This window comes from Strix aluco, chromosome 12 (genome assembly GCF_031877795.1).
Source record: "Strix aluco isolate bStrAlu1 chromosome 12, bStrAlu1.hap1, whole genome shotgun sequence".
NCBI lineage: Eukaryota > Metazoa > Chordata > Aves > Strigiformes > Strigidae > Strix > Strix aluco.
This window is the reverse complement of record NC_133942.1, coordinates 22,014,727-22,042,523: the sequence shown is the minus strand read 5'-3', so window position 1 is coordinate 22,042,523 and position 27,797 is coordinate 22,014,727. Positions and strand designations below refer to the sequence as shown.

The following is a 27,797-nucleotide window of genomic DNA, read 5'->3' as shown; positions in this document are numbered from 1 at the left end:
CAGGGAGTGTCTACACTTTTGAGCAACTCATTTTCAAGGTCTACATAATGGCCTGAGCAAGCTCATGGTGACCTGGTGCTTTTTTTTTTTTTCTGTGGAAATTCATGAAGGAAGTACTCTCCAAGTTTTGAGGTTCCTTTACTGTCAGCAGGGAGAGAGAGGACAAAGTGGGTTTACATATACTGAAGAGGAACCAGAGAGTGTCCTGATCAAACTGCAAGGATTTCTGAGATACTTGTGATGCCAGGGATGTCCCAGAAACACAGGAATGCCTGCCCAGCGGCCCTGGCCTTCCCTGCCAGCGAAACGGGGCCAGTTATGTGAGAGCCATCAAAAGGGTTTGCGTTACAAAGCATATTGTTTTCAATCATTTGTTCCTGAAATTATTTAAATTCTCCTCCATTTCCTTCTTTTCCCCACGTGAACTCAGCTTTGTGTACGTTCTAGAGAGCTATTTGTTGTTATGATCAGCGTTTTTGAGCTGGCACGTATTTTTACAGTGATTAGCAATTGTTCTTGTAAGCAGTTAGCATCCTTTTTCTGCTTCAGGAGGGAAGAGAATAATTCAGACTAAATCACAGATTTGTTTCTGATTAAACTTCCTGGTTGAGGCCATTTGATGACATCTTTTCCTTTCCATGCTCAGTTAGATTCTTAAAATCCCCTACATCTGATCCATGATATTACCACTCCCATGACTGAATTACTAGTAGCATTAAAGTTACTCAAATGTATACATTTCTAATAACAATGATTTCAAATAATAATAATAGTACAATAACAAGAATAAAAATTATCTCATTGGGCTTTTTATTGTGATTATTATTGTTATCTTCTCTCTGGTTCGCAGTAACCTGTACTGTTGCGATGTGGGGTCTGCAGCTAACACAACCTTGCAGTTTTTGGAGCACTGGATCCATGCACGCACAGAAACAAGTTCAGAGTCTTAGAGGTGAGGGACGCTGAAGGGCAGGGATTATGGTTTTTTCTTATGTCTTGTAAAGTGCCTATATAATGTTGATGAAAAAGCCAACATAAGAGCAATTGGTATTTTTTCTCTGCTATAAATTCAGCCGTAATCTAAACTGACCATAATAAGTATGCAACTTTCTCAGAGTTTTTTAAATTCATCATTGTTTGTGCTATCATTTTGTACAAGTAATTCTTGTATGTTGTACATTTCAGCTGTGCTGGTTAGTTGTCCTGGAGTATCAAGGTTGTTAAGTATCCTGTGCCCTCAATTATTGTTGATATACTTTTCTGATTTTTAGTGATAATAATTTCTATATTAATATATTGTAATTATTGCTTGCGGTACACTGTGGCCATAAACATTCCTGCTAATCAAAATATTTCTTTGAAAATTTTCAGAATCCTAACTTAGAGATGCATACAACTGATACAAGCATCACATGGAAATTTTTAATCACTCCAACTGTGGAGGCAGCTCTTTCATTTTTCATTCTGCAAATTTATGTATTTCAAAAATATACAGCAAATGGCAACAGCAACATTCTTCACATCTTTTATCTGAAAGTAATTACAAAACAAAACCAACTAATTAAGCCTTAGAAGATTCTACTCACCACACACCTATTTTACGTATAATTTCAAATACTGACATGACTGGCTCTATGAAAAATCTTACAGTTTGCCATATTTTTTAAATTGTCAAAAATGTTCTATTACTGCATAGCTGGAGAAGCAAAGGAGGGGAAATTCTTTTATTAGTTATTGGCCGCATATCTTTATGATTGAGCAGTGCCTATTTTACGAGCTATTTACTTTTCAATCCCTGCTAAATGTGTTGAGGCACAGCAGCGTTTCAGACAGAGCGCACATTTCCTCCATTTCTACCAGGGCATTCAGCTAGCAGTTCAATTTCCACACGATTAACAAGATTCTTACTGAGAAGCCACACTCTTGCCATTTACAGTTTAAGTCAAATAGTACAACTGACATACTCCCTTCTACTGTAACGCCTATTAATTTTACTCTGATATGTCTCTTTCCCTCTTAAGCTTATTCGTTGGTGAATAGACAGGCTGTAGCACAAAAAGCAGCTCCATTTTTGAGGTACCGATACTCAGTTTTGTAAGTGGAATGGAGACTATAATCACTAATTCCTCTTTTGCATCCTTCCTCAGTGCTGTGATTGCTGGAGAATCCCCCCAAATCCTCAGCAGATCATTAGCCCGCAGCCCCCTGACCGCCAGTGCGTATCATATGAACTACATTATATTGCCCCTGGTGCTCCGTGCAGTCTGTGCTTTACAATACGGCACCATTTGTCAGGTGTTACATCCTCAACTAAGAAGAAATTCAGAAATAGAATAGGTTGGCTTTAAAGCTGTTAGAGGACTGCAGTTATGTCTGGTCTAAGCTGCTCCCTCAGCAAATTAACAAATCAACAAAAGTCCCAAACATGAAGCTTTTCATTCATCTTTTTAATTCAGCTTTTAATCCATCTTTATCTAGACTGTTGCTTACTGACTTCCCTTAAATACTCACTTGCAAATACAGGAAGTACACTCCCAAGAATGTATCAGCTTACTTCAATAAAAATTGAATGACACGAGTTGTTTTGTACCAGGATGGTATTTTGTAGCTGGCATCATAATGCAATGAAGGCTTGCTGCTTGGCAGAGCCATATGTGAACACATGAGCAATGCTTCCATGAGCTTTAAATAGCATCTCTTAATCCTTGCATTGATCTTCATGTGCTTGCTTAAGGTTCACCTACCTATATTTGTATAGATTAATGTCATTTCTTTGATTTAAAATAAAATCAGCTATGTCTCAATATAATGTTAAACCCTACAATTTGTCATGATTTAACAGGCAGTTATTAAAGATAAGAGCTGTTTCCCAGACTAAAAGTAGACACAAAAGACCTAATGGCCAGTTAGTCTCCTACTTTGAAGCTGACCATTAATAAATAAGCATTTTTATGTCCTCCACAGTATTCTTCTGCTGGCACACTTACAAATGCCTTCTTAGTCCTGACATCAAGACTGATCTGCTGCCATTTAGTAGAGAGACTGGAGAGAAACTTCTTCCATATTATGAATACTGATTGTTGATCCAGTAATGGTCTAATCGAGCAGCTGACAAACACCAGCCCAAGCATATTGCTTGGGTGTTGAGTATTGCCAGCCGAGGGGCCACACAAGTGGATCTGGTTTGTTGCTGCAGTCGGGATTCCCGGCGAGGAATTTGCCATGTGGCATAAGGCTGATACTTGTGATCTGACAGAGAGCTGGGCTACCTATTTAAAAATGACCATTTAGACAGAAATCATGTAGTTTCTGACGCAGGAATGTTACAGTGTGGTGAAGGATCATTGTTTTAGACACCGTGCTGCTGAAGGGACTCTTTCAGATGAAACATGAGATCAGAACTCCAGGAATCTTATGTTGTCAATAAATATGATCCTCTGACAATTTCTGCATGGGCAGGACTCTTAATTCTCTGGTTTTCATTACTCCATTTTGCTTTCCTAAGCTGCACTGCAGTTTCTGTAGGATATACATGTTTTCCAATCTTATTCTGACGGCTAATATTGCTAAATAGTTAAACAGTTGTATGATTTTCTACAAGTGATGGCATCCACATGCCTCATGATGATGTTACCATTTATAAAATTCAGGGAAAAGAAAGAAAGAATGATTTTGCAACATCAAGAAATGAATATAATTGAATATGTGACAGGAAGCTGAGATGTTACATTTATTCTGGTGACAGCAGCTTATCAACACCGCTTTCATGTAACACCTTGATTAGTAATTATGTTGTTAAAGACACCCTATTCCTACCTTCATTTTTATATTGCTGTTCTGGTACATGTAAATAGAGGGTGGTGTTACATACAGTTGAGGTTGAAGTTCTTTCCCCTTCCTCCCCCACAAGAACACTTAAAGCTTTCAAGAAATGCATGTGTTAGTTCTTGAGGACTCCTGTTTTTAAACCGAGGGTGTTGTTCAATCAGTAAGAGAGTTTGCTGTTTGACTTAATTTCTGACAAACCCAAATTTTAAACTTTGCCATTGGGAAAGTCAGTCAGTGGTTTTGGGCTGCACTGACTGAGTGAGTTTTCCCTTTTTCTCTAGAATTGGTGTCTGCTATACAAATAAAGTCAACAAGAATTCTGGGGATGTTATTTTCTCCATAAAGCCTGAAATAGAAGCCAGGATATTTTGGCACAGAGAAGGAAGGTTGGAATTAGAAGGATCTGTAGCTACTAGAAATAAAGATTTCTGATATGGAAAGCGTGGCGTACCAGAATCGCCATGTTCAACACGACCATGGGTGGACTTGGGGACCTCCTCTGTCAAGAGATGGAAAGGAACGATGGAGCTGGAAGGCTCACTAGTGCTTCTTTCACAGGGGGAGAGATGAAAATGAAAGGAAAAATCATGCCCCTTTGAACGAACACTTGAAACATCCCATTTCAGGGGTCTTTTCTCCTATCAGATGCTCATAATTATTTTTTTAATCAAAAGTTGGTAAATCTTAACACAATAGACTCAAACAATGCACCCCGTACAGGTGAGTTGCTATGTGCCTACCACAGGATGTGCCCTGACAGTGTCTACTCAGAAGCTGAAACAGGACTTCACAAGCCCGGGTGCAAATCAGTGCTGGAATACACTGACAGTGGTAAGGAAGAAGTTTCCCACAGAGCGTTTGACTTTATGGACATGGGAACTAAGAAGTGAAGCTTGAGACATGAATCTTGAGACTGTACTGTGGCAGCTGCATACAAATAAGCAGCCTATACATTTGAAAGCTTGAGAAGTAAACCGGCTGTGCATTGAAAGGTAGGCATTTGGAGGTGGTAAATTTAGCCCTGACTCATCCAATGGCAATTTTGACACTTGGGTGGACTAAATTACTTTTAGGAGTTGCATCATGTTTTTACCAGATAGTTTGATTGAGCATGGTTTAACCCATTCGTATACCTATGGCCAGATTCTAGACCTTTCTCACTTGACATAACTATGCCAGAATTTGTTTGTATATAATATATAGGACATAGATATGTTCTGGGTCATCAAGTTCCTTTCTGTCAGAGGCAATCATATCAATTAGTCTATTGCTTAAACTTATCAAATAACATCTTAAAACTGGACTTTTTAAAAAATTCACACCTTATTGTAAAAGACTTGGAAGACCCTTTACTGCTCATAGCTAAAAATCTGTTTCTAGAAACTAGTGAAAGTTTCTTCACAGCTTTGTCCTTCAAATTAAAGAGTTCTTTCCTCTCCCTGGTGTTAACTCCTCAAGTATTTATGGAGAGCACTCGTATGCCAAGCTCTCCAGCCTCTCGCTGATGGACAGGTGCCTGTTTCCTCAGCCACCTTAGCGCAGAGCTCCTTTGTATCGTTTCAACCCGAGAGAATCAGAATTGTGCCCGTTAACTGCAGATGGGTGCTTTTACAGTGGTGTTAATATTTCCTGATCTCTACCAGAATGAGCTTGTGGGGCGTGCCAGAAATGCATTTGCTGTTTTACCCTAAGCAACACAGGATGATCATTCTCTCTTGCCAATGTCCTGAATTTAAATGCTCAGTCACTTCTAGGAATAGTGGTTTTCATTTCTGTTTGCCTGGCACACAAGACTCATTCCACCTTTGTTTGCACACTGACTGGTGTTGATACTCGTGTGTAAACAAAGTTTGAAGCCAGAAAAAAATGCTGATGGATAAATTCAAACCTTGTTCTTAATAACCCACCTAAATTCTGATGCAAAAAGAGATGCATACATTCTTTTTTACAGGTTTCTTAGAGAGACTCCTGCACTAATCAGATGAAGGGAACCTCTTTTCTACCTGCCACCCCTCACGAAACAAACCGCTCCGGAAAAGACACTGCGCACGGGGCTGCAGCCCTCCGCAGTGCCACGAGCCAATAATTAATCAGCGAGGCCTCTTTCACAGCGCTTAGTTCGGCTCGCACAGCGCCCCTTGGCCCTTCACAGCCCCCCTTGGCCCTTCACAGCCCCCCTTGGCCCTTCACAACGCCCCTTGGCCCTTCACAGCCCCCCCCTTGGCCCCTCACAGCCCCCCTTGGCCCTTCCCCGCTGCCGCCGGCCGGCGGTTACCGCAGGAGCCCTTCCCCGATGGCCACACACACTCATCCCCCCCCCCCTCCCCGCCTTTCGGGCAGCCCCCTACCCACCCCCGGGGCAGGCGGGAAGCTCCGCGGCCCTCCCCGAGCCGCCGCAGGGGCCAGGGGCGGCTCCGGTTTCTGAGGCGGATTGAACCTTTCCCGCGCGGGGCGCGCGGCGGCGATGGGGCGGGCGGCGGGCAGAGGGCGGCGGGCGGGCGGCCGCCCCTCCGCGGGGCGTGAAGGGCTGAGGCGAGGCGGTGCCTCGGGCAAGGCGCGGCGCTCGCCTCGGGGCGCAGAGGGCGGCTGCCGCCTCCTCCTCCTCCTCCTCCTCCTCCTCCCGCCGCGGGGATGAGCGCCTCGGCGGCCACCGGCGTCTTCGTCCTCTCCCTCACCGCCATCCCCGTCACGTACCTCTTCAACGCCCTGGCGGCCGGCGGCAGGTGAGGCGGGCGAGGCCGGGCGGCTCCCGCCCTACCGGGAGGGGACGGGAGGGGAGGGGAGGGGAGGGGGCGGCGGGGGTGAGGGAGGTGCGGGCGGCCGGCGGAGCCCGGCGGGTATTTTTAGCGGCGGATGAGCGGGCAGCCGGGCGCCGGCGGGGGGAGACGGAGACCCGCTCCCGGGTCCTGCCCGCGCCCTGTAACGGGAGCCGTGCCGCGATCCAACCGGGGGGACGTGAGCGGGGACTCCTAGCTAGGGAGCCCAGCCTGGCCGCTCCCCCCCCCCCCCCCCCCCGGACCCTCCAAACTGCCGGTTTCGCATCACCTGAAGCGTGTCCCGGTGTCCCCGGAGCACGGGTCACCGCCACTCCCGCATGCGGCTCGCCGCCGGGGCCGGCTGGTAACGCCGAAAGGACAAACCGGCCCGGGGGGTGCCGCCCGGCCCCGCAGGAGCTGCGCCCGCACCGCGCCTTGAGCCCCGGGGCCGCGGCCGCCGGAGGCTGTCCCGGGGCGCTGCGGCCTCCCGCCCGCTCCCTGCGGAGGCATTCGCAAACAAAATCCAATTCTATTTAAAAACGAATGGAGGAACTCGGAAAGAACGGAAGAGCCTCAGAAAGCTGCCGAGCCGCACGCTTCAGGCGCCCCGTAAAACCTGCGAGTTTTAACTGAAAATGTCCATATGCCCTCGCTCTGCCAGAAAAATAGGATCCCAGGATAAACCGCAGGTCTAGAAAGGAAAGGTCTTTCCTCATGGGAAGAACAATGTACTTAAAGGTCCGTGTGGTATTTTGTGATCCCACGGCCCCGGGGACGTTTTGCAACTTTACTGCACAAAAATTTTTGCTTCGTGTTTTCAAGGCTTTGCTACCCGTGTTCCTTCCTCATTTTCCTCCTTCTGGCCGATAACTTAATTTTTTGTTTTTCATTACTAGAGAAATGCCGAATAACACATGCTGACTTACTTGATTCATTGCCAATATTTATTTCAAATTGTTAGACTGCAGGTGAAAAGTCACTGCAATATTAACAGCTGTAATGGTATGAAGAAATTCATCACTGGAAAAACAGACTAGCAGAAGATTCAAACCATATATTAAATCAACAAGCTAGTACTGCTCATCCTGACCCAGAAAGTATGTGTGTATATATTCTGAAATATTTGATCTTGCAAATTTTTTGCAATAATTTTAAGTCAAGTTTCACTAAGGCAGAAATTGTCATATTATTATTTGTACACAGTTTGTTTTCTTGACACACAGAGCGGTACTATGTATTAAATCATGTACAAAATATTTTTAGCTTGCGCTTCTGGACTTTACCTAACTTTCCCGTCCTTTTTTTCCCCACATGCAAGCACAAAAATGAAGACTGAGAAGTAGAGTCTGTCTTAAAGAGAACTAAATACATTTTACACACTTAGAACTATAAACCAATTTCAAACTGATTTTCTTAACTTGCGTTTTCTTGGGGAAGGAGGCAAATCTGCTTTGTGCCAAAGATTTTTGTGTTTTCCTCCTCTACCACTTTACGTGTACTATCATTATAGCCCCATCTTGAGAAAAGGTCTTTTCTGCCAAGCCCACCCTCGTTGATTACTGAACCCCCTCAAGCGATCCTGCCTTGTAGGACCAGAGAGACTTTTGGTAGCACTTCAAAACTGTAAATTAAACCTAGATCCATCATAGGCGGTCCACATTGCTACTCCTATTCCATGGGACTGATGTGTTTTATTTGTGCAATATGTAATTTTCTGAGTAGATAATTTATTGCTGAGGTTAGACTAAATGTCCCTAATGATCCTTTTCGGCCTTGAAATCTCTGTGCTTGTGACTTTCACCTCTCATTGGCCTTTAAGTTTTCCATCATTTTTGTTTATTTTTGCAGATACCAGTATGAAAACTGATTTTAGTTGGACAAATCTAGACTCCTGGTTACATTGTTTATCTAGCTATTTTAGTATTTTCTTTTTTTAGATGATCACATGTGAAAAGAAAGGCACATAAATTCTGCAAAACTATAAAATGAATACTGTGACAGACTATGTGATGGACTTTAAAAACAGCCTTTTAAAGTATTAGAAGTTACTTTAAGAGTATGTGCATTTAAGGATAGCTGGTAAGAAAAGCTGAAGAAACAAAATTCTGTCTCGTTCTCTGTCTTTCTTTTAAATTCTTTTTCTTTTTAATACTGTTACAGTTCCTGGGCAATCGTTGCAGTTGGATTGCTGGTTCTGGTTTTTATTGCTCTGTTGGCTCGTGTTCTTGTCAAAAGAAAACCACCAAAAGACCCGCTGTTTTATGGTATGCCTTGGTAACAATGAAGCTAAATTCAGAAAGTGCTAATTTATATAAATGATAAGATGATAGTTATTTTAGATTGAACATTTAAGGCATGTCTTCAGAACCCAGTCTGGTGAGGTGCTAAGGCGCCAGGGAAGAAGGAAAGACTGGGGAAAAAGGAAGAGAAATAATGCTTCTTTTGAACCTTTTTATTCTCAAATAGGAGATCCATCTTAGCGACAAGCCAGACCTCCTATTTGGAAAGAATAACACTCAAGTTGGGCTGTGAAAGTGTTCAAAATACTGTCATACATGCTCTGTTAAGATCCTCCTTGTAGCAGGACTTAGGCACCACAGTAGACCTTTCACACATATCTCATCCTGAGTGGACTCATTTGGGATTTTTGGATCTTTTGGATCAATGGCCTGCATGGCTTAGTTCTTCCTATGATTGAATTCCTTAATTCTCCCATTTTTATTAGGCTTCTGTGTTAACTCACCTTTGTGATATATAAGACAGTTCAAACCACCCCAACTCCTGGCTTAGCCTGTCTGCAGACTCGGGCAAACATTTCTATATTGATACTTTGCCATAAAAGAATGGAGATATTACCTTTTAAAAGGAAACCTTAGATCTAGATTACCTTATAGCAAAAATCTAGAAGAAAAAACACTGCTGTTTTTTTTGAATTTTACAAGATGGGCCCATAGGCAAAGCAGCGCACAAACCACCTGTATTTGCCCTCTGTCTTCCTCCTCATTGCAACTTGTAGGCGTCTGTCCCCAGTGTTCTGCGTGAGGCTGGGAACTCTCCGTTCACATTGAAGTCAAAGGAAATAAATAACATAAACCTACTGCAAATAAATTTCCTCCCTCAAAGGAGTGACTCGCTAACTTGCCAGATAGGTCTCCTATGGACTGCTGTGGCTAACGCAGTTTGCCTTGCTCACCTCTAAAAATGGCATGTTACGTTTCCCTCTCCACCTCCTTTTTGTTGTCCTTTCTCCTTTCCAAGGGATGACTACAGTCAACGTTGCATACTTTGTGTGACCAAGATTTTTGAAAGGCTACGTAGTCCTTTCTGCAGATGCTGATTCTTCATGTAGGCTGTACCTACAGCTCTACAGAATTTCACATTCCTAAGAAAAGCTTCTGAAGAACTTTGTTGACTAACAACAAAAAATATTAAGCTATGCGAGAAAGTCATATTGTATGCTAAATATCTATGACCTCAAAGTAGATGCATCTAGATGTGCCTGAATTTATTGGACTGTGAAGTAACTGTGTGGTTCCAAGATTTTCATTCATTTATTATTTTTTTCCCCTTTATCTTATTACAGTTTATGCTGTATTTGCCTTTACGAGTGTAGTGAATCTAATAATTGGACTGGAACAGGATGGAATTATTGATGGGTTCATGACTCATTACTTGAGAGAGGTAAACAATTGTTTGGCTTACAAATATAAACAAAATCTTTACTATAAATAGCTTTTAATAGTATTTTTCACAGAAAAAACAGCCACTAACGCATTGAAAAGGGTCATCTTGAATTTGGTCATTGACCTGTTTCATTTTTGTTGTGGACAAAACCTTCATTGACTTGATATCACCGATCCATTTGGAAAAAATAGCATACCTTTCAACCTCCAACATTATTTTATTTAGTTGAAGTAATGCTGTTCCGTATTAACTTCTGTGGGAATTGAATAGACTGTACACATTTGCAGAAAGCCACAGACACTCAGCACTTGGGAGTGGATGAGTACTGCAGTACCTAAATGTGTTACCAAGAAGGAAACAAAATTGCTCCTTTATTTTTGCCTAATCACTTTACTAAAAGGAATTAAAGTAGAGTTAGAAAATGATGATGCCAGATACCTAGTCAGCAGATTTTGTTGGCTGCTGAATATCAACATCCCCCAAAAATAGCTCAGTAAGAGCTTGATATGAAAGTCACTGAAGTCATTGAAAAGATTCCATGAACGTGAAATGAGTTGGACCTTACAAGGTTATACCTTGTCATCAATATATTCAACACTGTTGTAGATCTCTAGGTTTATAAATATATCATTATTTGTTCCATGTTAAATGTACCTTTACTTTCTAGCTTTTGTCACTAAAATATGGAAAAGTAGTATTTCCATAACATAGCAGAACAACGCTGACAGTGATAGACGGGAGTTTTCTCTTCCATCTTTCACCCTGTTTTGCAACTATATAACTGCTTTAATTATACCCGATCCTACCTAAACCAAGTTTGTGGTTGGAAACGTGTATTGTCAGTCAGAAACTGTACCCCTGGATTGAAAGAATATCAGCTACTTTTCTGAAATGGTTTCCTGCTGTTCTTTATTAATTGATTATTTGTTATTCTTCCTCTAATCACTGTATCTTTTTAAAAATAAATGTTTCCCAGGGCGAACCATATCTGAACACTGCGTATGGCCATGTGATCTGCTATTGGGATGGTTCTGTTCATTATCTGATGTATCTGGTGATGGTGGCAGCTATTGCATGGGAGTAAGTCATTTTGATTCGTATACTGTTTACTTTGCTTGCATTCTCATATAACCTACAAAGGGGTTTCTTTTCTATGCAGTATTTAGATTTTTCTTTCAGGACTATTTCATGTCTTAGGCCAAAGCAACACTATTAAAATTTCATTACTTTCAGGAATTGAAACATCACCAAGTTACCCTTTCACTCAGCTGAATAAGACCAGCAAATCCACTGAGTTGTAGCCTCTCTTCTTCACTCTGCAGCAGAGAGCGTAGCCCCTCTGAACACTTTATTAGTTAAAAGGAAAGCTTAAAGAGGATGCACATTAAAATCATGCATGTAAAACTTTTTTTTAAATAACATATTATGATGTTCTCACATCCATTTTAGAGAGTATCATGCAGTTTTAGAGAAAATGGTTATTTCTAGGCATTCTTATGTTTATTGCTGTTGAATAAAGAGTTTGATGAAAATGACTACTTAAATTCCAGAGGCTAATGTACCCACTGGTAATAGAAGCACTACCAGAATTAAATAAATGATTTAATTTTTGGTAGTCTTGTACAACCTGTGATGTGCAAAATCATGCAGTCAGCCTTCAGATGAGTAAAACATAATGTCAAATAACTGAGTATGCACAAATCCTGTACTGTTCATGTGATAACCTTCTCACACGTGAATGTAGGATTTCTCCATATCCTCCTCTCAGAGGCTAGAATCCACTGTTGACTTGTGGTGCAGATTTTAAAACCTTTACTTAGTAAAATACAACCATGGCAATCAGTATAATATTTGAGGGTGATTTGGGTTAGTGGATTTTTAGGGATGGTGCAATAATTATGTCTTGTTTTCTTTTTTAAACAGACAAAGCTATAGAACCATTGGCCTCTACTGGCTAGGTTCCATTATTATGAGCATAATTGTCTTTATGCCTGGAAACATTGTGGGTAAGGACATAATTTATATGACTAACTTTTTCCTGTGAAACATTTTCTAAATTCAGCATTAGGCTATCTGTATTTCACTGCAGTATTGGTTCCTTTCTGTAATAATATGAAAGAGGAATTTTAGGAATATCAGTAAAGAGATGCAAGATATTTCAAAATTTAAATACAAGGAGGGGAAGATGGAGATCAGGAAAAAAACCCCTTTCAACTGACATTGTTCCCGAGGGGGAAAAAACCTGAAGTATTGTATTTTGTTATACCCATAAAGCTTTCATCCAAACTAGGTTTAATTTAAGCAATGAGACAATAACTGTCTCTTAGTGTCATGAAAAATAGAAATCTTATTTTGCATCAAATTTACAATTTACTTAGTAGTTTGACTTTCAAGCAGCTTACAGGAGGCATCCAAATCACCTTTAAAAGTGAAATCTGGAAGTTATTCTATTATCAAAATAATGTAACATTCCTAGATTTCTAACATAAATCAGTGCATAGCTGCGCTGCTAGAGGTACAGAATTGTAATACAAAATTGTACATCATTATTACTGGCAGGTGATCCTTTGAGAGTGCCACCCCCCCCTCAATTAAAGATTTCCTATTTCACAAAGCTTAAATTGATGCAAAGTTGACTAGTGTTCAACTGAGAAAAATGTTCATGTGTCCAAATCCTGTAGACAGCTTTAGAATAGCTCGCTATAGCCCCGCTTTTTATGACAGAGGAGGAATATTCATGGTGCAGCCTGGGGCCAGTCCAGTTCTATCCTTTGTAGATATACACGCACCACAGAAAAAAGAGTCAGCAAATTTAATGTGACAATCTCTTTTCCTCTTTCCTCTAGGGAAGGCCGAGAAACTTGTTCTCAAGAGCATGCCTTCTGCCTTCCTTTCTGACGCAGAGAGTACCCAATGTAAAAGACAGTTTTTCCTGATTTAACTGGGTTGAGGATAGCTCTCTGAATTTATGTTTTGTCCTCAAATATTAGTACAGGCCTGTAGGCAAAATCAGGACTTTGGAAAACAAACACTATCTTAGATCTTAAAAAAATGGATACATTCCTTTTTTCCATTTTTAAAAGAATGATGTCTCTATTTGAAGCAGATTCCGTTAAGAGATTTCAAATCTGTTCCATCCTATAGGATTACTTACTGCAGAGTGACAGAGGTGGTTTCCTGTCCCCTGAAAAAAACCCTAATTTCCAAAATTACTTCCTGTCGGATAGGCTCTTTGTCACCTGTGACTCTACCACTATTGAGCACATGATTTTCAAGATGTGTGTTGTTTTATGTTTACATTACCATAGCTGCTTTGGGTTTGATATTACATAGGGTATTTTTTAGCTGTTCTGCAACACAGGTTACAAATTCTCATACATCTTGTAATTATTGTTTAACAGGCAAATATGGAACAAAAGTGTGTCCTGCTTTTTTCTTAAGTGTACCATATGTTTGCCTTCCCATATGGGCTGGGTTCCGAATTTATAACCAACCTTCGGTGACTCACGACACTCCAGTCAAGGTAATATTATTGTATTTAAGTGTTGGCTACTGTTAGGAAAACTGAAATATGCTTGCCGTTTCTACTGAGTTTTATAGGTCCCTCGGTGAGCATGGAATGTACTGTAACTGTTCACTGTTATGACAATTGCTGCCAGGCTGTGTAGACACTGTAAAAGTATCTATACTGCAGGACCATTTCATTATGGTGGGATAAAGAAAAGGCAAAAGAATCTCACATTTAGAGTAAAGAACCCATTTCTAGGTGTAATTGTGTTACTACCCTCTATCCAGTTTCTAACTATTTCATTTTCTTAGCTGATGAAAATACTGACATATACCAGCTTTATAAAGCACCACAAAATCCTGATAGAAGCTCTGCAGGAAAGTATTCTTCTGCAGATGATTTACAGTTTTCATGTAATTTAATAATTTTTCATATGTGCATTCTGCAATATTAGATTTTATGGGTAAAACATATGTTGATTGATATGAAAATTATTTACACACTTCTTACTTATAAAAAAAAAAATCTGTAAAAATAATGTTTACTTAAAACTCCTTAGACCTTTGCCTTTGAATTTAATAGTTGGGCTGTAACAAGATTAACTAAGTAATCAAAAAATGCAATAATAGTTTAGGCATGTTTTATAAAAAAAAAAAAGTTAAAAAAAGATCCCTGCAGTACAAAGCACAGAACAGATCTTTAACTCTTTGTTGCTATAAGTAAGCCAGTTTATTGCCACAGCACACCATATCATTTGTAAGTAATATAATCAATTAATATTTTTGCATCACAAGAGCTCCTGAGACTCATTTAGGTTCATTCTGTAACTGAAAACACAGACACAGATGAAGGAGTTAGTTCCTATTCTGTAGCTAACAGGCAGTCAGTATGCAAGGGGCACAGCCTATGGCATAGAACAACAGCAGATAATGCACTGACAGATTTTCCCAGGAGTGGATGAAAGATAACACTCAGCCATCCATCCATGATTCTTCAATAGGAAAGAGGGGTATAGACAGATGTTCGAATCTCCTGAAGTTTGAAGAACCACTACAGAATCACCACTTTTAGGGCAAATCTCTATGAAAGGCAAACTGGGGGAGACTTCAGGTGCCAAACCCTCCTCTACCCTCTTGCACAGGCTTATAGGAAACCACATGACCCATCCCAAAGCAATTTGAGCTGATTTACTTAAAGGTGTCACTAACTGTGGCCAGCAACACATTCTTTAGAGTCATCAGGGTAGAGAAATTAAGTGTAGTTAAACGTAGTGATGGTGATTTTTGCCATATATATTAATGAGAACGTCCTTCACATGGAGGATGGATGAAGGTTTCAGTTTGTTTTCCTAGTACTGAGAACACCACAGAAACTGCTATTATAGAAATTATGTGATAGACTGCTTATTTGCTGAAATATAGCCATGTCTCCTATGCTTATCAGGAGCTAAACTGCTTACCTAGGTTTGATATTTTACTTTGGTATATATATTGCAGAGAAACTTAGGTTTTTTAATTCTGTTTCAAAAAGAGAGTGCATAAAAGCTGGTGATCTGAAAATTTCACATTGCACTTCTTAGCGAATCCTTTCTTGTAGACCTAAACTTCCTTGCTCAAAAGGTCATAGAAAAAGCCTTGATTCCTTTCACTGGGGCCTCCTACCCTTTCTAAGTTGTTTCTTTTTTAAAAGCCTTAGTTTGTCTTCACAGTTAATTTATGCTCCATATCCAAGCATAAATAGCTGGGTTCAGTAACTGTATGCCTTAAAATGTCTTTAAATCTTAACATGACTACTCATAAATTTTTCTTATTTTTTATACAACTCAGTCCTAAACTAAATGGTTTCCAGATAATAATTGTGCGTAACGCTACTAACCAGTTAGCTAATTATTGTAAGTCCTGAAAATATTTAGTTCTCTTTCAGTAGATCATTTGCATTGAACTTTTTTTAGCTATCATTATTCAGAGTTGAGATTAAAAGATGTAGGAAGAAAATGTAGTAATGCTTTTAAACATGATAGTGCGAGTATACAGAAAAATACTTACATGAAAGCAACAGAAGCAAGGTATAGTCTGGTGGCCAAGGTGTTCATTGCTTAATATTATTATATACTAGTTAGCTAAAAAAAAGACAAATCACTGTGGGGACAGAAAAGAAGTAATCAAGTTTTGGATGTTTTCTAATAGAGGTGGGTGCATGGGAGAGGACTGGAGTTATGCCCTCATTTAGAATCAAACTAAGCTGTGCTGCAGCATTTACAAAGCCCAACAGATTTATCTACAAATATAGCAGCCCAGAAAAGTTTAATGCAATTTAAAATTAATTAACAGGATTAATACACATAAATTCAGATTTGCACATGAATTCTGAAGGGACTGACCTCTATGGACAGCACATAAGATTATTTTGATTCCTTAAAACTGATCACGTCAGGACCCTCTCAGAAGTTATGGGAGTGAGAGAAAATGCAAAGCCTGCCTACACACTTCTTTGCTACACAAAAAGAAACAGCAGGGTGGTGAGATCTGTGCAGAGTTCAATGTTGTTTGCAATAAATGGGAAACCTGTGGCAGGTCATCTCTACTTGGCCGGCGTACTTAACACGTAATTCATTTTAGCGTACTGATGTGACTTTGCTGTGTAAAAGAAGGGTAAGACAGTATCACTGTGTAGCTGAGGTCTGTCAGCAAAGTGCATAGTCTTTCAAATTCTTGCTTCTGCTTTTTTTTAAGCTTTGCATTTTCATTTTGTTTGCGTACATGTACGCACAGAGAAAAAAGGTGTGAGTTTTCTGCACCTCAGCAATTTCACAAACTCATACTGCACCAAAAGTTGTTTCCACTAATACTGGCTTTGCCTCCAAAACCTCTAAGTACAAAGTTGTATTGTAGCTTTGTGATCACAGTAAATACACACATTCATTTACTATACCTTTTGAAAGGAGGAGTGATGCATATATATAAGCTTCAACTTAGACAAAAGTGGAAAGAAAATTTATCAACCCTCAAACTTTCCATTATCCTTAGGTAGTCTACATCTGAAAATTACTTGCAACTCAGCAGCCATGGGCAGCCTTTGTCTTTCATAGGAATAAATATTAGAATATAGACATTCTTTGCAGGTCATATTATAAACATTCCTACACTAGTACTTTAAATACTGTGAAGTGACACCATACTGCCAAAACAGACCTGTAATTTGTGTTTGAAAAACAAAGGGGTCACTGTTTTTTTTTCTGAAAAAGATCCTTTAAAAGAAAAAAAGAAATAGTTTTATGAAAGGGGTGGCCTATGTGTTTAAAATAGCCATATTTTTCTTAAACTACAATTCAGATCTTGCAGTTCTTACTCAGGAATTGTGCTTGCAAGATCACTTCTCCTGTTTCAATAACTTTATTGTGAGTATCTTGATCCTGAGTGCTTTTAACTGTGCCTCTACATCCTAATTATTGTTTTGTGCTTTGGAGACAATTCCACAAGTGTATAACAGGAAGGAAATCGGGTTTTTCTTTTGCTGTCTGCATGCCAACACACAGTTAATAAAAAGGAAGAGGAAATGAGTAACATACAAATGGAGAAGTTTCCCTCTGAACTACAGAAAGATACTCTGATGTGCTTATAATTTGTCTGTGACTATGCAGCGCTGAAAGTGTACCTTGAATTACTTCCATGGTTCTTGAAAGTTTTAATGTAGGCAAAGAGATGACTTTGGTTCCTCCAAGCCATCTTCCACGTTAGATATCGATACTTCCTTTGCTACTGTAGAGTGTGAACCCCTCACATCTGCCCATGTGATGCAGCGGGGGGATTCCTGTTCTGAGGCTGAGGAAAAGAGGTACAGAACAGATCAGATCCAGGTGCTGAGAAGTGCCTCAGTGCCCGTCAGAGGAATCCATAGTGTACAGTAACAGAAGAATGGAGGATTTGCCACGTGCTCCATACATGCACAAACACATTTCAGTCTCTATTTCTGCATTACATATTAAGATGTATCATTTGCTCACTGAACTCAGCAGAGAACTCTGCTGGCTACAGAAAAGCTTTTATTTTATGCCAGTGGTATTCCATTAATTTCAATAGTGTCACAGGCTGCTCAAATCCAGCATTCACTGTCAATAAAGAGATGGACCCTCATTTTGCTGTCCATCCAAAGAGTAGTTTTACAAAGTGTGTTAGATTCAACTTCAAAAGTTTGAGACAAACCTCCATTTCCAAAGCTTGTCTACATAGGGATATTCAGGAAGATGAATTAACTCCAATTAACAAAAGACACAACTTTGAAGAAGTTAGTTATGCTCCTTTAAAGCCTTATGTGATTGCAGAGTTCATTTGATTTATGTTGCTTTGAAAGTAAACTGTTCTGTATTGAAATGGCTTTAGTTGGATCCATCAATTTCTGGAGTTTATTCAGATTAATTTTCCCCACTGCATCCTATAAAGTCTGAAGTTAACTTTTTTAGATGTGGAAATCTTTCTATGAAATCAGTGGATAAATATGGTAAGATAAATGAGAGCTAACTGTGTCTATCAATGTTTCACTGCTTCACCCTTCTTGTAGCAACTGATCTGGAGTTAAAATACATGTCATGTGGAACCGGGATGTACTTACTAAACACGTTCTGTGTTGCAGGTGGTTCAGGAAGTCCAGAAGAAAGGACTCTTAAGACGACCAATAGATTTAATGTTAGCTGCATACCTCATTCTAGCAACGGGGTTTTGCATATTTAGGGGCATGGTAAGTTGAAGATATTTTAATATTCTGGCCTCTAATTTTCAGTCAGACTTTTAAATTTGAAATAATTGTGTCTGTGAGAAAGTGTGTACATTTTGGTCAAGGGAAATCCTGTGACTTTCAGGGTTGGAATAGGGCTTTGATAGAAATGGACAATTTATGATAATTAGCAGTGCCTTGCTTCTCCATTTTTCCCTGTGTAAAGTATGTTTTTCAAAAGGAGGTGCACAATCACAAGAGTAAATAGCATCCCAAGTGCAGATCAACATGACCCAAAATGGTTTTCATTGGTCTGGTGTTACATTTATGGCCAAGAACATGGAGACAAACCAACTAAATTAAGTCAGTATTCATGTTTTTCTAAACAGAGATGCATAGTTAAAATTATATAGGAAACCAAGTTAATTTACACTGCATGAGATAGAGGAGAGCATTTCCACCTGAAAAAAAAAAGATTTATCCATATTACCTAAACAACACACGTCATTTCTACTTACCAAGAGCTATTTTTTAAAAAAAATGTTTGCCTTTTAAGCATAGTTGATTGAATTAAAATTTCTGAGGGAATGAATCAGTACTGAAAATGCTTGAAGTAAATCCAGTCCTTTGTCAGCTCTAAAACACTTTCTGCCTTAAGCAGAAGGGAAGTTGTGTATCATTCAGTGAACAGAACTCAAATGTTTAGGTGTCTCAGACAACCGCCTGCTTGCTTGATTTGTAGATCTGATCCTGTCTAAAATAATTCAAGTAAGAGGTGACAATAAGTACCCAAGCAACATTTTATTTACCTAGTGCAGATTGTCCTTTTGTAGTTCTGCTGCTCACATTGCTGTCACCTTCTGCTGTTTCTGTGAAAACTTGCCTCTCAAAAATATTTTCTTTCTTCCAACTTGTCACAGACTGCTTTATTTCTTGTAGATCATGCTACTTTAGAGCACCACTGATGCAGGATAATCAGCTGTTTTACCTGTAATTTCGCTGTGGGAAATGTTAATCTCATGCTCTAACATCTAACTGGGTTATGCAATTTCTCAGAGGAATTTTTTTGTTGACTTTGAGAATGTGGTCATTTCCTTACATATTTCCTTTACCAAACAGAATCTGCTTACTGCCCTTACTTATACATACAGAGATCAACTGAACATCTCTGTGTAAGATGCAGTAACCATGATTTTGTGAAAAAGCTAATAAAACATAATCCATTATAATCCACTCAGACCTGAGTGGACCTGCCCATGTTGGAAAAGAACAGGGAGGAATATCCACTGTTTGTGAATCTTTGCATTTCCCCCTCAAAGTCATACAACAAACACACATGAAATTTAGTTGTGCAAAACTGTTCAGTCCTGTAACTTTGGCATTAACAATGCCTTGCCATAAACCACTTAGTGACAGCTGTTGACACGGATTGCTAATTCAGAATAGTATTTGTTGTAGTAGTTTTAAGGGCTACTATGAAAAGGAACTACTTTTGCAACTGGGTCTCTCTTCATGTTTATCAGGAACTTTTTTCTTTCTATAAGAGTGTAAAATCCAATAATCTTTCCTTTGCTACTCTCTTTTAAAAATTATTATTAAGTAACACCTGTCTCTCTGCATTGCTCTCCATTGCTACCTTGCCACAATGCAACTCTTTTCTTGGTCTACACTCATAGCTTGCTATCCTAAAATTGGGTGCTTAACCTGAAGTTTCCACTGTTTGAGCAATTTTCTATTGGAAATTTCATTTGCTGGGATTAAAGTCTGTTTATCAGAGCAAATCAATAGCAATGATACTTTTACTACAGCATAGCCAACTGACTGAATTCTTTTCCACTCAAATCTTTAAAGCAGGCTGTCAGCATTTCCTTGCAAACCCTCAGTGCAGGAGCTAAGAGGAGACTGCATTTTGGTTTTTTAACTGGTGATCAAATGGATCACCTTTGCAATAGAATCTGAGCAAGCCTCCAGGGTAGCAGTGCTGCAGACAGCTAGTGAATCTTTAGGGCTGGTAACAGGTGTCAGGTTAGCTCATTTTGGAACAAATTCTTTGTTCACGGGAAGTTTTAAAAATTCTTCTTAGATTGCTCTGGATTGCCCTGCTGAACTCTGCCGGCTATATATTCAACTTCACGAGCCTTATATAAAAGACCCTGCTGCCTATCCTAAGCTTCAGGTAAAGCATTGACTGTGGAGCATAGAGTGTTAAGTGATCTGTTAACTGGTGCAAAGATGAAGCCATGGGTTTCACAGATGACAAGATCAATAAGGAAAGTATTTGTTCATGGCAAGTTAAAGGTATTTCATACTTTCTACTACAGTCATTACAGGGTACCAACTCTTCATTGTGATAAGCTTAACTCAGATTCAAGTCAGTTACATAGTTATACAACCTAATTACTCGGGCTTCTTGTAACATAGTCCATGAAACAGATCTACATGCTTTTTATGATCATTCCCCTTCCTTAGGAGGGCAAAGTAGACTTCCAGTCTGGAATAATGGAGCAGAAAGGGGTGTAGCAGAACTAGGTTCCTTAAGCTCATGTTATGCTTCTGTCACCAGTGACACACTCCTTGAAACATGACACTTTTTACAAACCCTATTTACACAAGCATTGCAGAGGAGGGAATGTTGTGCTTTAGTTTTGCAGTATTTGCCTTTCTTTTGCAACCGTGGCTGCTGCATGGGGGCAGGGCCTGAAGCAGTAAGAGGATTCACAAGTGAGATGATGAGCAGAAACCACGTATTTCTGCTGTTCTTCCTGGGAAAGGGGTGGCTTGGGTTATCTCGTACCTCCCAGCTGAAAGTCCACGGAGCTTGAGAAGTGGACACCCATGTTGTGTTGGATGCTGAGTTAGGTCAAGCCATGCTTATTGGCAAGATGGCAAGGGGCAGGAAAACATGTCCTGGGAGGAAGTGGATTTGGATTGGGCAAAGAGATAAGAGCCATCACTATTAGTGGAGGCCTTAGTGGACGCCTTGGGGTAGCTGGATCCAGTCAACAGCATCCAGGTGTGAAACTTTTCTCAAAGAAGTTATAGCTGCAAGAAGGCCTGGGAATCAATGCCGCCAGGAGTGTAGTTTTGAATAGTCTCTTCAGTCAGCAGCTGGCTGATTTTTAAATGCATCTCCCTCAAACTGCAAAGCAACTAATATTTCTGTTTAAAATGCAGATGCTGGCATACATGTTCTACTCTGTGCCATACCATGTGATTGCTCTGTATGGCCTACTGGTGCCTGGTTGTTCCTGGATGCCCGATTTAACCCTTATACATGCTGGAGGACTAGCTCAGGTATTTCTTTGTAAAATGTTCACTCTTGAATTACATGGTAGTAAGTAGAGACTTACAGAATAAGTAAGGGGCCCAGGGCTTGATCTTCCCATGCAGGTTTTATGCCATTGTAACTCAGATCACCTTTTGTATCTGTAAAGTCTAATATAAGGGACTGGAGAATCAAACCTATTACATGTCTTTAATGACTGCATTCTTGCTTTAGTAGAGTTCTCTCCTTCCGCAGAATCTTTTTATTGGGCTCATTTAAACCTTACTGGGCACCATGCACTCTTTAGCTGAGACCACGTAGGAAGCCTGTCTTAAAGCTGTAACAGTCGACCATGTAAAAAAACCCCAAACGCAGCAAAACAATACAATACATTGTTTCCATAATATGTGTTGGCCAACTAGGTAGTCCGAAAAATATAAACAGAAAAAATATCTATTAGTCACACAAAATGGACAATACCAGTTGATGATGCTGATGTAATACTGGGAACTTCCTTGGCCACAAACCACCGTAACACTTGCTTGTGTTGCCAGAGGCAGACCCATGATCATACTTTCTTAACTCATTCTGTTCCGATTCTCTTAAATAAACAACTGTAGTTAATCACTACATGGTGCTGATGGTTATGAGAAGACTGACCAAAACAGAAAAAAAAAAAATCAATAGGAACTAGTAAATGACTTCTCATGACATATAGATGACCATTAAACAGTTGAGACAGTGACAAAATTGATTTGTACTGTACATAGGAAATGAAATACGCTCTGAGCATCCAGACAATGCAGAAAATACGCACATAATCCTGCAACACTAATGAGAACGTAGGGATGCGGCAATAAGTGTAATTCAAGTACCACTATTAGACAAACACAGACCAACACTTTGTTCCTCAGGCCTGAGATCACAATCATGGATACAAACTACAGTCCAGCTTAACTGCCCAGTAAGGATGGGGGGAGTGATATTTTATTTTCTATTTGTGAGCAATTATCACAGAGAACATGACTTTTTTTCTAAACAGTTTATAGAGAATCTTGAATTACCAAATTATATCCAAACAGAATCTGCCAAACATATTAATGAGAAGGTTTAGATGCTCAAAAGGTATCATAAGTATTATACAACTGTGTTTGGCCCAAATCTAATCTAGGAAAAGCACAAGCTGGCTAAAGTAGGCAAACCAGTGCCAGGAACCTCTCACTACTGACAGATAAAACAGGTTTCATGAATTCCCCAGACAGTTGGGAAAGAAACCACTCCTTCAAAGATTATTTAGCACAAGGAAAAGTAAACCAGAAGTCAGAGTGTGCTGAGTATCACAATCTTGCAAACTTGCCAAAGAAGCTCAGACTCCCAGATTGGAGGCAATTTTTGTTTGGTTGGTTTTGGTTTGTTGGGGTTTATTTTTTTTTTTTTTCTTTCTTTCAAATGTTTCCCATAACCAACACTTTTCTTTTTTTTTTAATGGTACTTTGTACCTTTTAGCTGTATGATGAATACATGCAACATTTTGTTGCTGAAGTCTAAAACCCCTCTGTTGTCCCTTGTGGTTTGGCTTCAGGATAATGCCGATTTACACATTAGACAAGGAGAAGAAAAGCTGCTCATAACAAAAACTAACACTCAAAATTTCCCATTTAACTCTTTAAAGCTTGTCCTAGGCACAGGCAAAATCCGTGGGCTGACAAAAACTAACTGATTAAGAGAACTTAAAGAGTGTGCTGCACACATTTATCCTGATTCAAAAAACATTTCTTTGAGTTTGGGAGGTTTTTTGTAGTTTTTATTTTAATGCACTGCAGAATGAACTTCAGTCATTCCACAGGTGAATATGATTTAATTGATTTGACTTGGTGAACTGTGAGCAACCTGGGATGAAAAATGTGTGTGACAATGAATTGAGGACTTGTATATTTTTTTGGTTTTGGTCATTTTGAGGCACAAACACATTTCCAGGTTTGTCTACTGTTTTCTCAAGTTAAAACTTTGTAATTGATAATTAAAACATATGTAGTTACTGAAGCACATTTTGCTTTCTATTACGCACAAAGGTCCAATAATGGCAAATATCTAATGATGGAAACAGTGGGCATTTCTCCCTGGGAATGAACACTGCTCCTACAGATGGGGAATGTGGAGATTTTAATTATTTTTTATTTCTATCATTATGAAGTATGTACTTTTTACAAAAGCAAGTCTCAAAATACCATGTGATTCATCTAAACTAAGAACCTCTGAAAGTGCCTAGCCTTTCACACACACAAATATTTATGGTTTTTCAGAATTACATACAGTTATCAGCTTGAATTATTCCATTATTAACTTTCAGACTCCAAAACCAGATTGTGACCCTTATTAGGCTTTCTGAAGCTTCAGGAAGAGCTCTTTAAATGTCATATGACTAAAGTACCAGGAGCTTTGATTATGCAAAAGGGTTGGAATAGCCTCTGAACTTGATTAAATTGCTATTTCCCTATGCAAGTGAGCCACATGAAAAGGGATGAAGAGCCATAGCCCAGCTATCCAAAACCATTCTGTCTCACTAACTCTCCATAGCCCACTTCTCTATTCTCTCACATATAGAAAGTTTTTCTACTCCCCCATTTAAGTGTTTTCCTTAATCCTGCAATTTTGGTGGTTAGTTTCTGCAGTGCCTCTTGTCTTCAAGAGAACATAAACCCAAGGAACGTATTTTTCTAGGTTACTCTCTCCCCAGCTCTATTTGATGGCTTTCCTTAGGCTCATAAGACATGGTCCAAACCCCTCCAAAATAAGTTAGTCTTTGCCTGATTTTAGTCAGTTTTAGAGAGAAGGCACAGAGTGAAGAAGGACTCCTAACCTTTTTCCAGGTCCTTCTCTGTTTTCTTGACTGCATGGTAAGAAATATTCGGAGTATTGGCTATGATTAGGCTACAGGCAAAAACTATTGTAAAAAAAATTCCAAACCCAAACTATTTCATACAGACAAGAAACTTACTGAGTAGCAGGCATAGGCAAATCGCAGCTGTCAAGCTGAGCACTGCCATGTCCAGCACCAGGCACCTTCCAATTCCGTCAGACTGGCCGAGGCTTCGAGGTTAACAAAGGCTGTATGTTAAACAGATAAAGCTACCTTAGAAGTTTACCTGCAGCATCTCATTTGGTTGATTTCTCAGCCAAAGTTTAGGCGTTTGATCCTCAAAATTCTCCACTTAGAAAGGGTTCAATAACAGAAAGCACCAAGGAATGGCTTATTCACTGAGAAGACCTGATCATGGCGAGGTAACACAACAGACTCAAGGTTGCTCTCACTTGCCACAATGCCAGCCTATTGCACAACAGGCATGGAGATCTGCAGTAACTAACAGCTCTTGTTTTACTGCTTAAAATTATGGATTTGGTGCAAGTCTGCCTGGTACTTGAAAGAAGAGCAGGACTGGGCTACTGGGGGGTGAGAGATCTGCTTTTAAGACACACCCCCTGCCTCAAGGGAGAAAAAAAAAGGAGAAAAAAAAAAAAAGCAGAAGCACAGTACAGTCATGGAAAGGAAACACATGAGATTAAAGACCTAACACAATTTCCACAGAGGCAAATCAAATTAAAAAAAAAAAAGTGACTTTAACAGACCTAAATATCCTCCCTGGTAATGAAAGCAAAAAGCAATGTGTTATATTGAAAAACAAGTCTAATAAACAATAACTTCATTATGCGGTGCATCATTAGCTAGTAAAAATCTTCATGGGCTACAAATAGAACAAAATGTTTCTGCTTTTTCTAATGCTCAAAGCTGACTAATGTGCCACAACTCTTGTGAGAGACAAGACCACACAGTAAGGCTTATTGTCAAAGGCATCTAGGAGGCTGTGGGAGCTCTGGGTCTCTCAGAAGCAGCCCCTTACAGCTCCTTCTGACAAGGCTTACTATGAACTTACGAATTTACTATCAACTTACTATGACACACACCTGGCCACTCTTGGAGACAGACAAGCCTTGCAATCCTCCACAGAGAAGTATGTAGCTTAGCATCTTGTTCACCCCAGAAGAGGCTCTAAAATACTATCAGGAGGCTGTTAGTGTCTAGGTAAACATCAGACAGACCCAAACCTCCTACCTGAAGCCCGGTGGTGGCTGGGTCTCCTTGGGAAACTGCTACCCCACATTAACAAGAGGGCTTTGCTGCTGAGCACTAATGCTCTGGCTGCCTGGGCCCAGATGGCTCCCGAGGCAAGGAAGGTAGCAGGATCTGAGCAAGACCACCCAGGTGCCAAAGGCAGTTCCTGCCTGAAACAGGTGAGGACAGGCTGTAAGAGGCAGACTGAATTCTGAGGCTGATATAAAAAGGCTGCTGATAGCGTGCTCCTGAACATCTGCTTACTGTGTAATAGCTATTTACAGAAACATGCTAAGTGGCACTCTGCTGAAGTGTGTTTGTGTTTGATTTCTTTGATTACTCCGTTTCTTGACTCAGGTTTGCTAGATCAGCTCTTCCCATTCAGTGGAGGTGACTAGAATCACCTGAAAACTGATTTCCTTTTCTGTTTTGATGTATGGTCTGAGCCTAACCTTTTGCTAGAGCGGTGTGTATTAAAACACCTGCACTGTATTTCACTTTCTACTTTGCTAACTGTGTTCTTCGTGGGTCCAGAATAACTCCTGCTGAACCCAGGACAGAGGATGTGATCTGGCCATAGTGTACTCCTCTGTGTTACTAAAATCCTGGTGTCCCTTTTTCCTGCTCTGCTTAAGATCAAATAGATGTTTATCTTCCCAGATCTTCCTCCACTGCTAACTAAAAAAAAAAAAAAAAGAAAAAAAAAATTGGACACACAATAGTTAATGTGAACGAGCTGTGGCTTGAAATAGCAGGTAACAGATGGAGACAAAAGACAGCAACTACCCTGACACTTCTATCTTTAAATGTTTGTTTATGCTAAAAATATGCTTCAGCCCAGCAAGCTTGTCTTTGCATATAACCTTCACTGATAAACTTAACCTATTCTGAAATCATGAGGAGTTCTGGGATCAGAATCTGGAAGACTGGGTTTAAGATTTAAAAAAAAAAAAAAACAACCCAAACAGAACTAACAAAGCTTCCAAGATTTTACTTTCTAACTTTATTCAGGCTGAGTGAGTGTCTGTCTGTTTCCCGTTGATGCCAAACACAACATTCCCCGGTAGGTGGGTGCGAGTCCTACCCCCACTCCTGGGCTGGGGCTCAGGAGTGCAGATCTCTACGGTGATGCGCGTTTCAGCGGCCACTGGCCAGGGGAAGGATCACAGACACTGCTGCATGAATAATCACCTGTAAGCCAAGGGTGAAATCCTATAGCCGATGTAAAGATCAGTGGCACTGTGTGCATAAAATACATCTCCTACCATGCCGCTGATGGTTCCATTTATGCCTCTTATACCAAGATATTAATGATCTTAGTTTAGGCTGTATTTTTATACCACTATGCAAAAGTATGATAGATAATTCTGGAATAAAAGGGCTGGCTTGGAAAATGTCACTGGAGATGCGTACTTGCGTGCAGATTATGCTGTCTTTCCAAAATATACATCAACTTTACCTTTTTTAATATATACGTTATGTACACACCACAGGCTCAATTTTCCCATATTGGTGCTTCTCTTCATGCTCGAACTCCTTACATCTACAGAGTCCCTGAAGAAGCAAAACAGTTTTTCCTGATATTGAACATAATGTATGGGATTCTTCCCCAGCTGTTGGCTTACAGGTGTGTCAACAAGCCAGAGTTTTTTATGAAAACAAAACAAGAAGAAAAAACAGAATAGCACAACTGTTTTCAGCTCCTCTTTCTGGTTATGTATATAATTGGGTTGGGATGTAATTGCACTGCTCAAATAGAACCCAAATGAAGCGTGTAAGATGTGTAAAATTGCACAATTGTGTAAAGTTGCACGGTCTGTTTTGTTTATCCTACTCAAAAAGGGAAAATAAAGATGACTGCCTTCAGTACCACTTCTCAACATTTTGACTTTGCGCTGCAGTGGAGTTGCCAGTTCACATAGCTATTTTTAAGTA

At 39.9% G+C, this 27,797-nt stretch overlaps 1 protein-coding gene across 4 annotated transcripts; it reads left to right on the top strand.

Annotated features, from left to right (window-relative positions):
• Positions 1-6,358: 6,358 nt before the first annotated feature.
• On the top strand, positions 6,359-27,731 carry TM6SF1 (transmembrane 6 superfamily member 1). 4 transcript variants are annotated; one of them, XM_074837768.1, is made up of 11 exons: positions 6,417-6,551; positions 7,546-7,681; positions 8,745-8,848; positions 10,168-10,265; positions 11,245-11,348; positions 12,192-12,274; positions 13,670-13,791; positions 18,406-18,510; positions 20,570-20,662; positions 21,661-21,780; positions 27,356-27,731. In XM_074837768.1, the coding sequence occupies exons 4-11, from the start codon at positions 10,245-10,247 to the stop codon at positions 27,545-27,547; spliced, it is 840 nt and encodes a 279-aa protein (XP_074693869.1). In that variant the 5' UTR covers positions 6,417-6,551; positions 7,546-7,681; positions 8,745-8,848; positions 10,168-10,244; the 3' UTR covers positions 27,548-27,731. The 4 variants fall into 4 exon arrangements, with proteins under 4 accessions (XP_074693868.1, XP_074693867.1, XP_074693869.1 ...); XM_074837766.1 differs by lacking the exon at positions 7,546-7,681 and having other exon boundaries at positions 6,360-6,551; XM_074837767.1 differs by lacking the exons at positions 7,546-7,681; positions 20,570-20,662 and having other exon boundaries at positions 6,359-6,551.
• The last annotated feature ends 66 nt before the right edge of the window (positions 27,732-27,797 follow it).

Coding starts and splice junctions, on each gene's coding strand:
- TM6SF1 (XM_074837766.1), top strand. CDS start 6,460: ATGAGCGCCTCGGCGGCCACCGGCGTCTTCGTCCTCTCCCTCACCGCC. Junction 8,849..10,167: donor AAAAGACCCGCTGTTTTATG/GTATGCCTTGGT, acceptor ATCTTATTACAG/TTTATGCTGTATTTGCCTTT. Junction 13,792..18,405: donor CTCACGACACTCCAGTCAAG/GTAATATTATTG, acceptor TCTGTGTTGCAG/GTGGTTCAGGAAGTCCAGAA.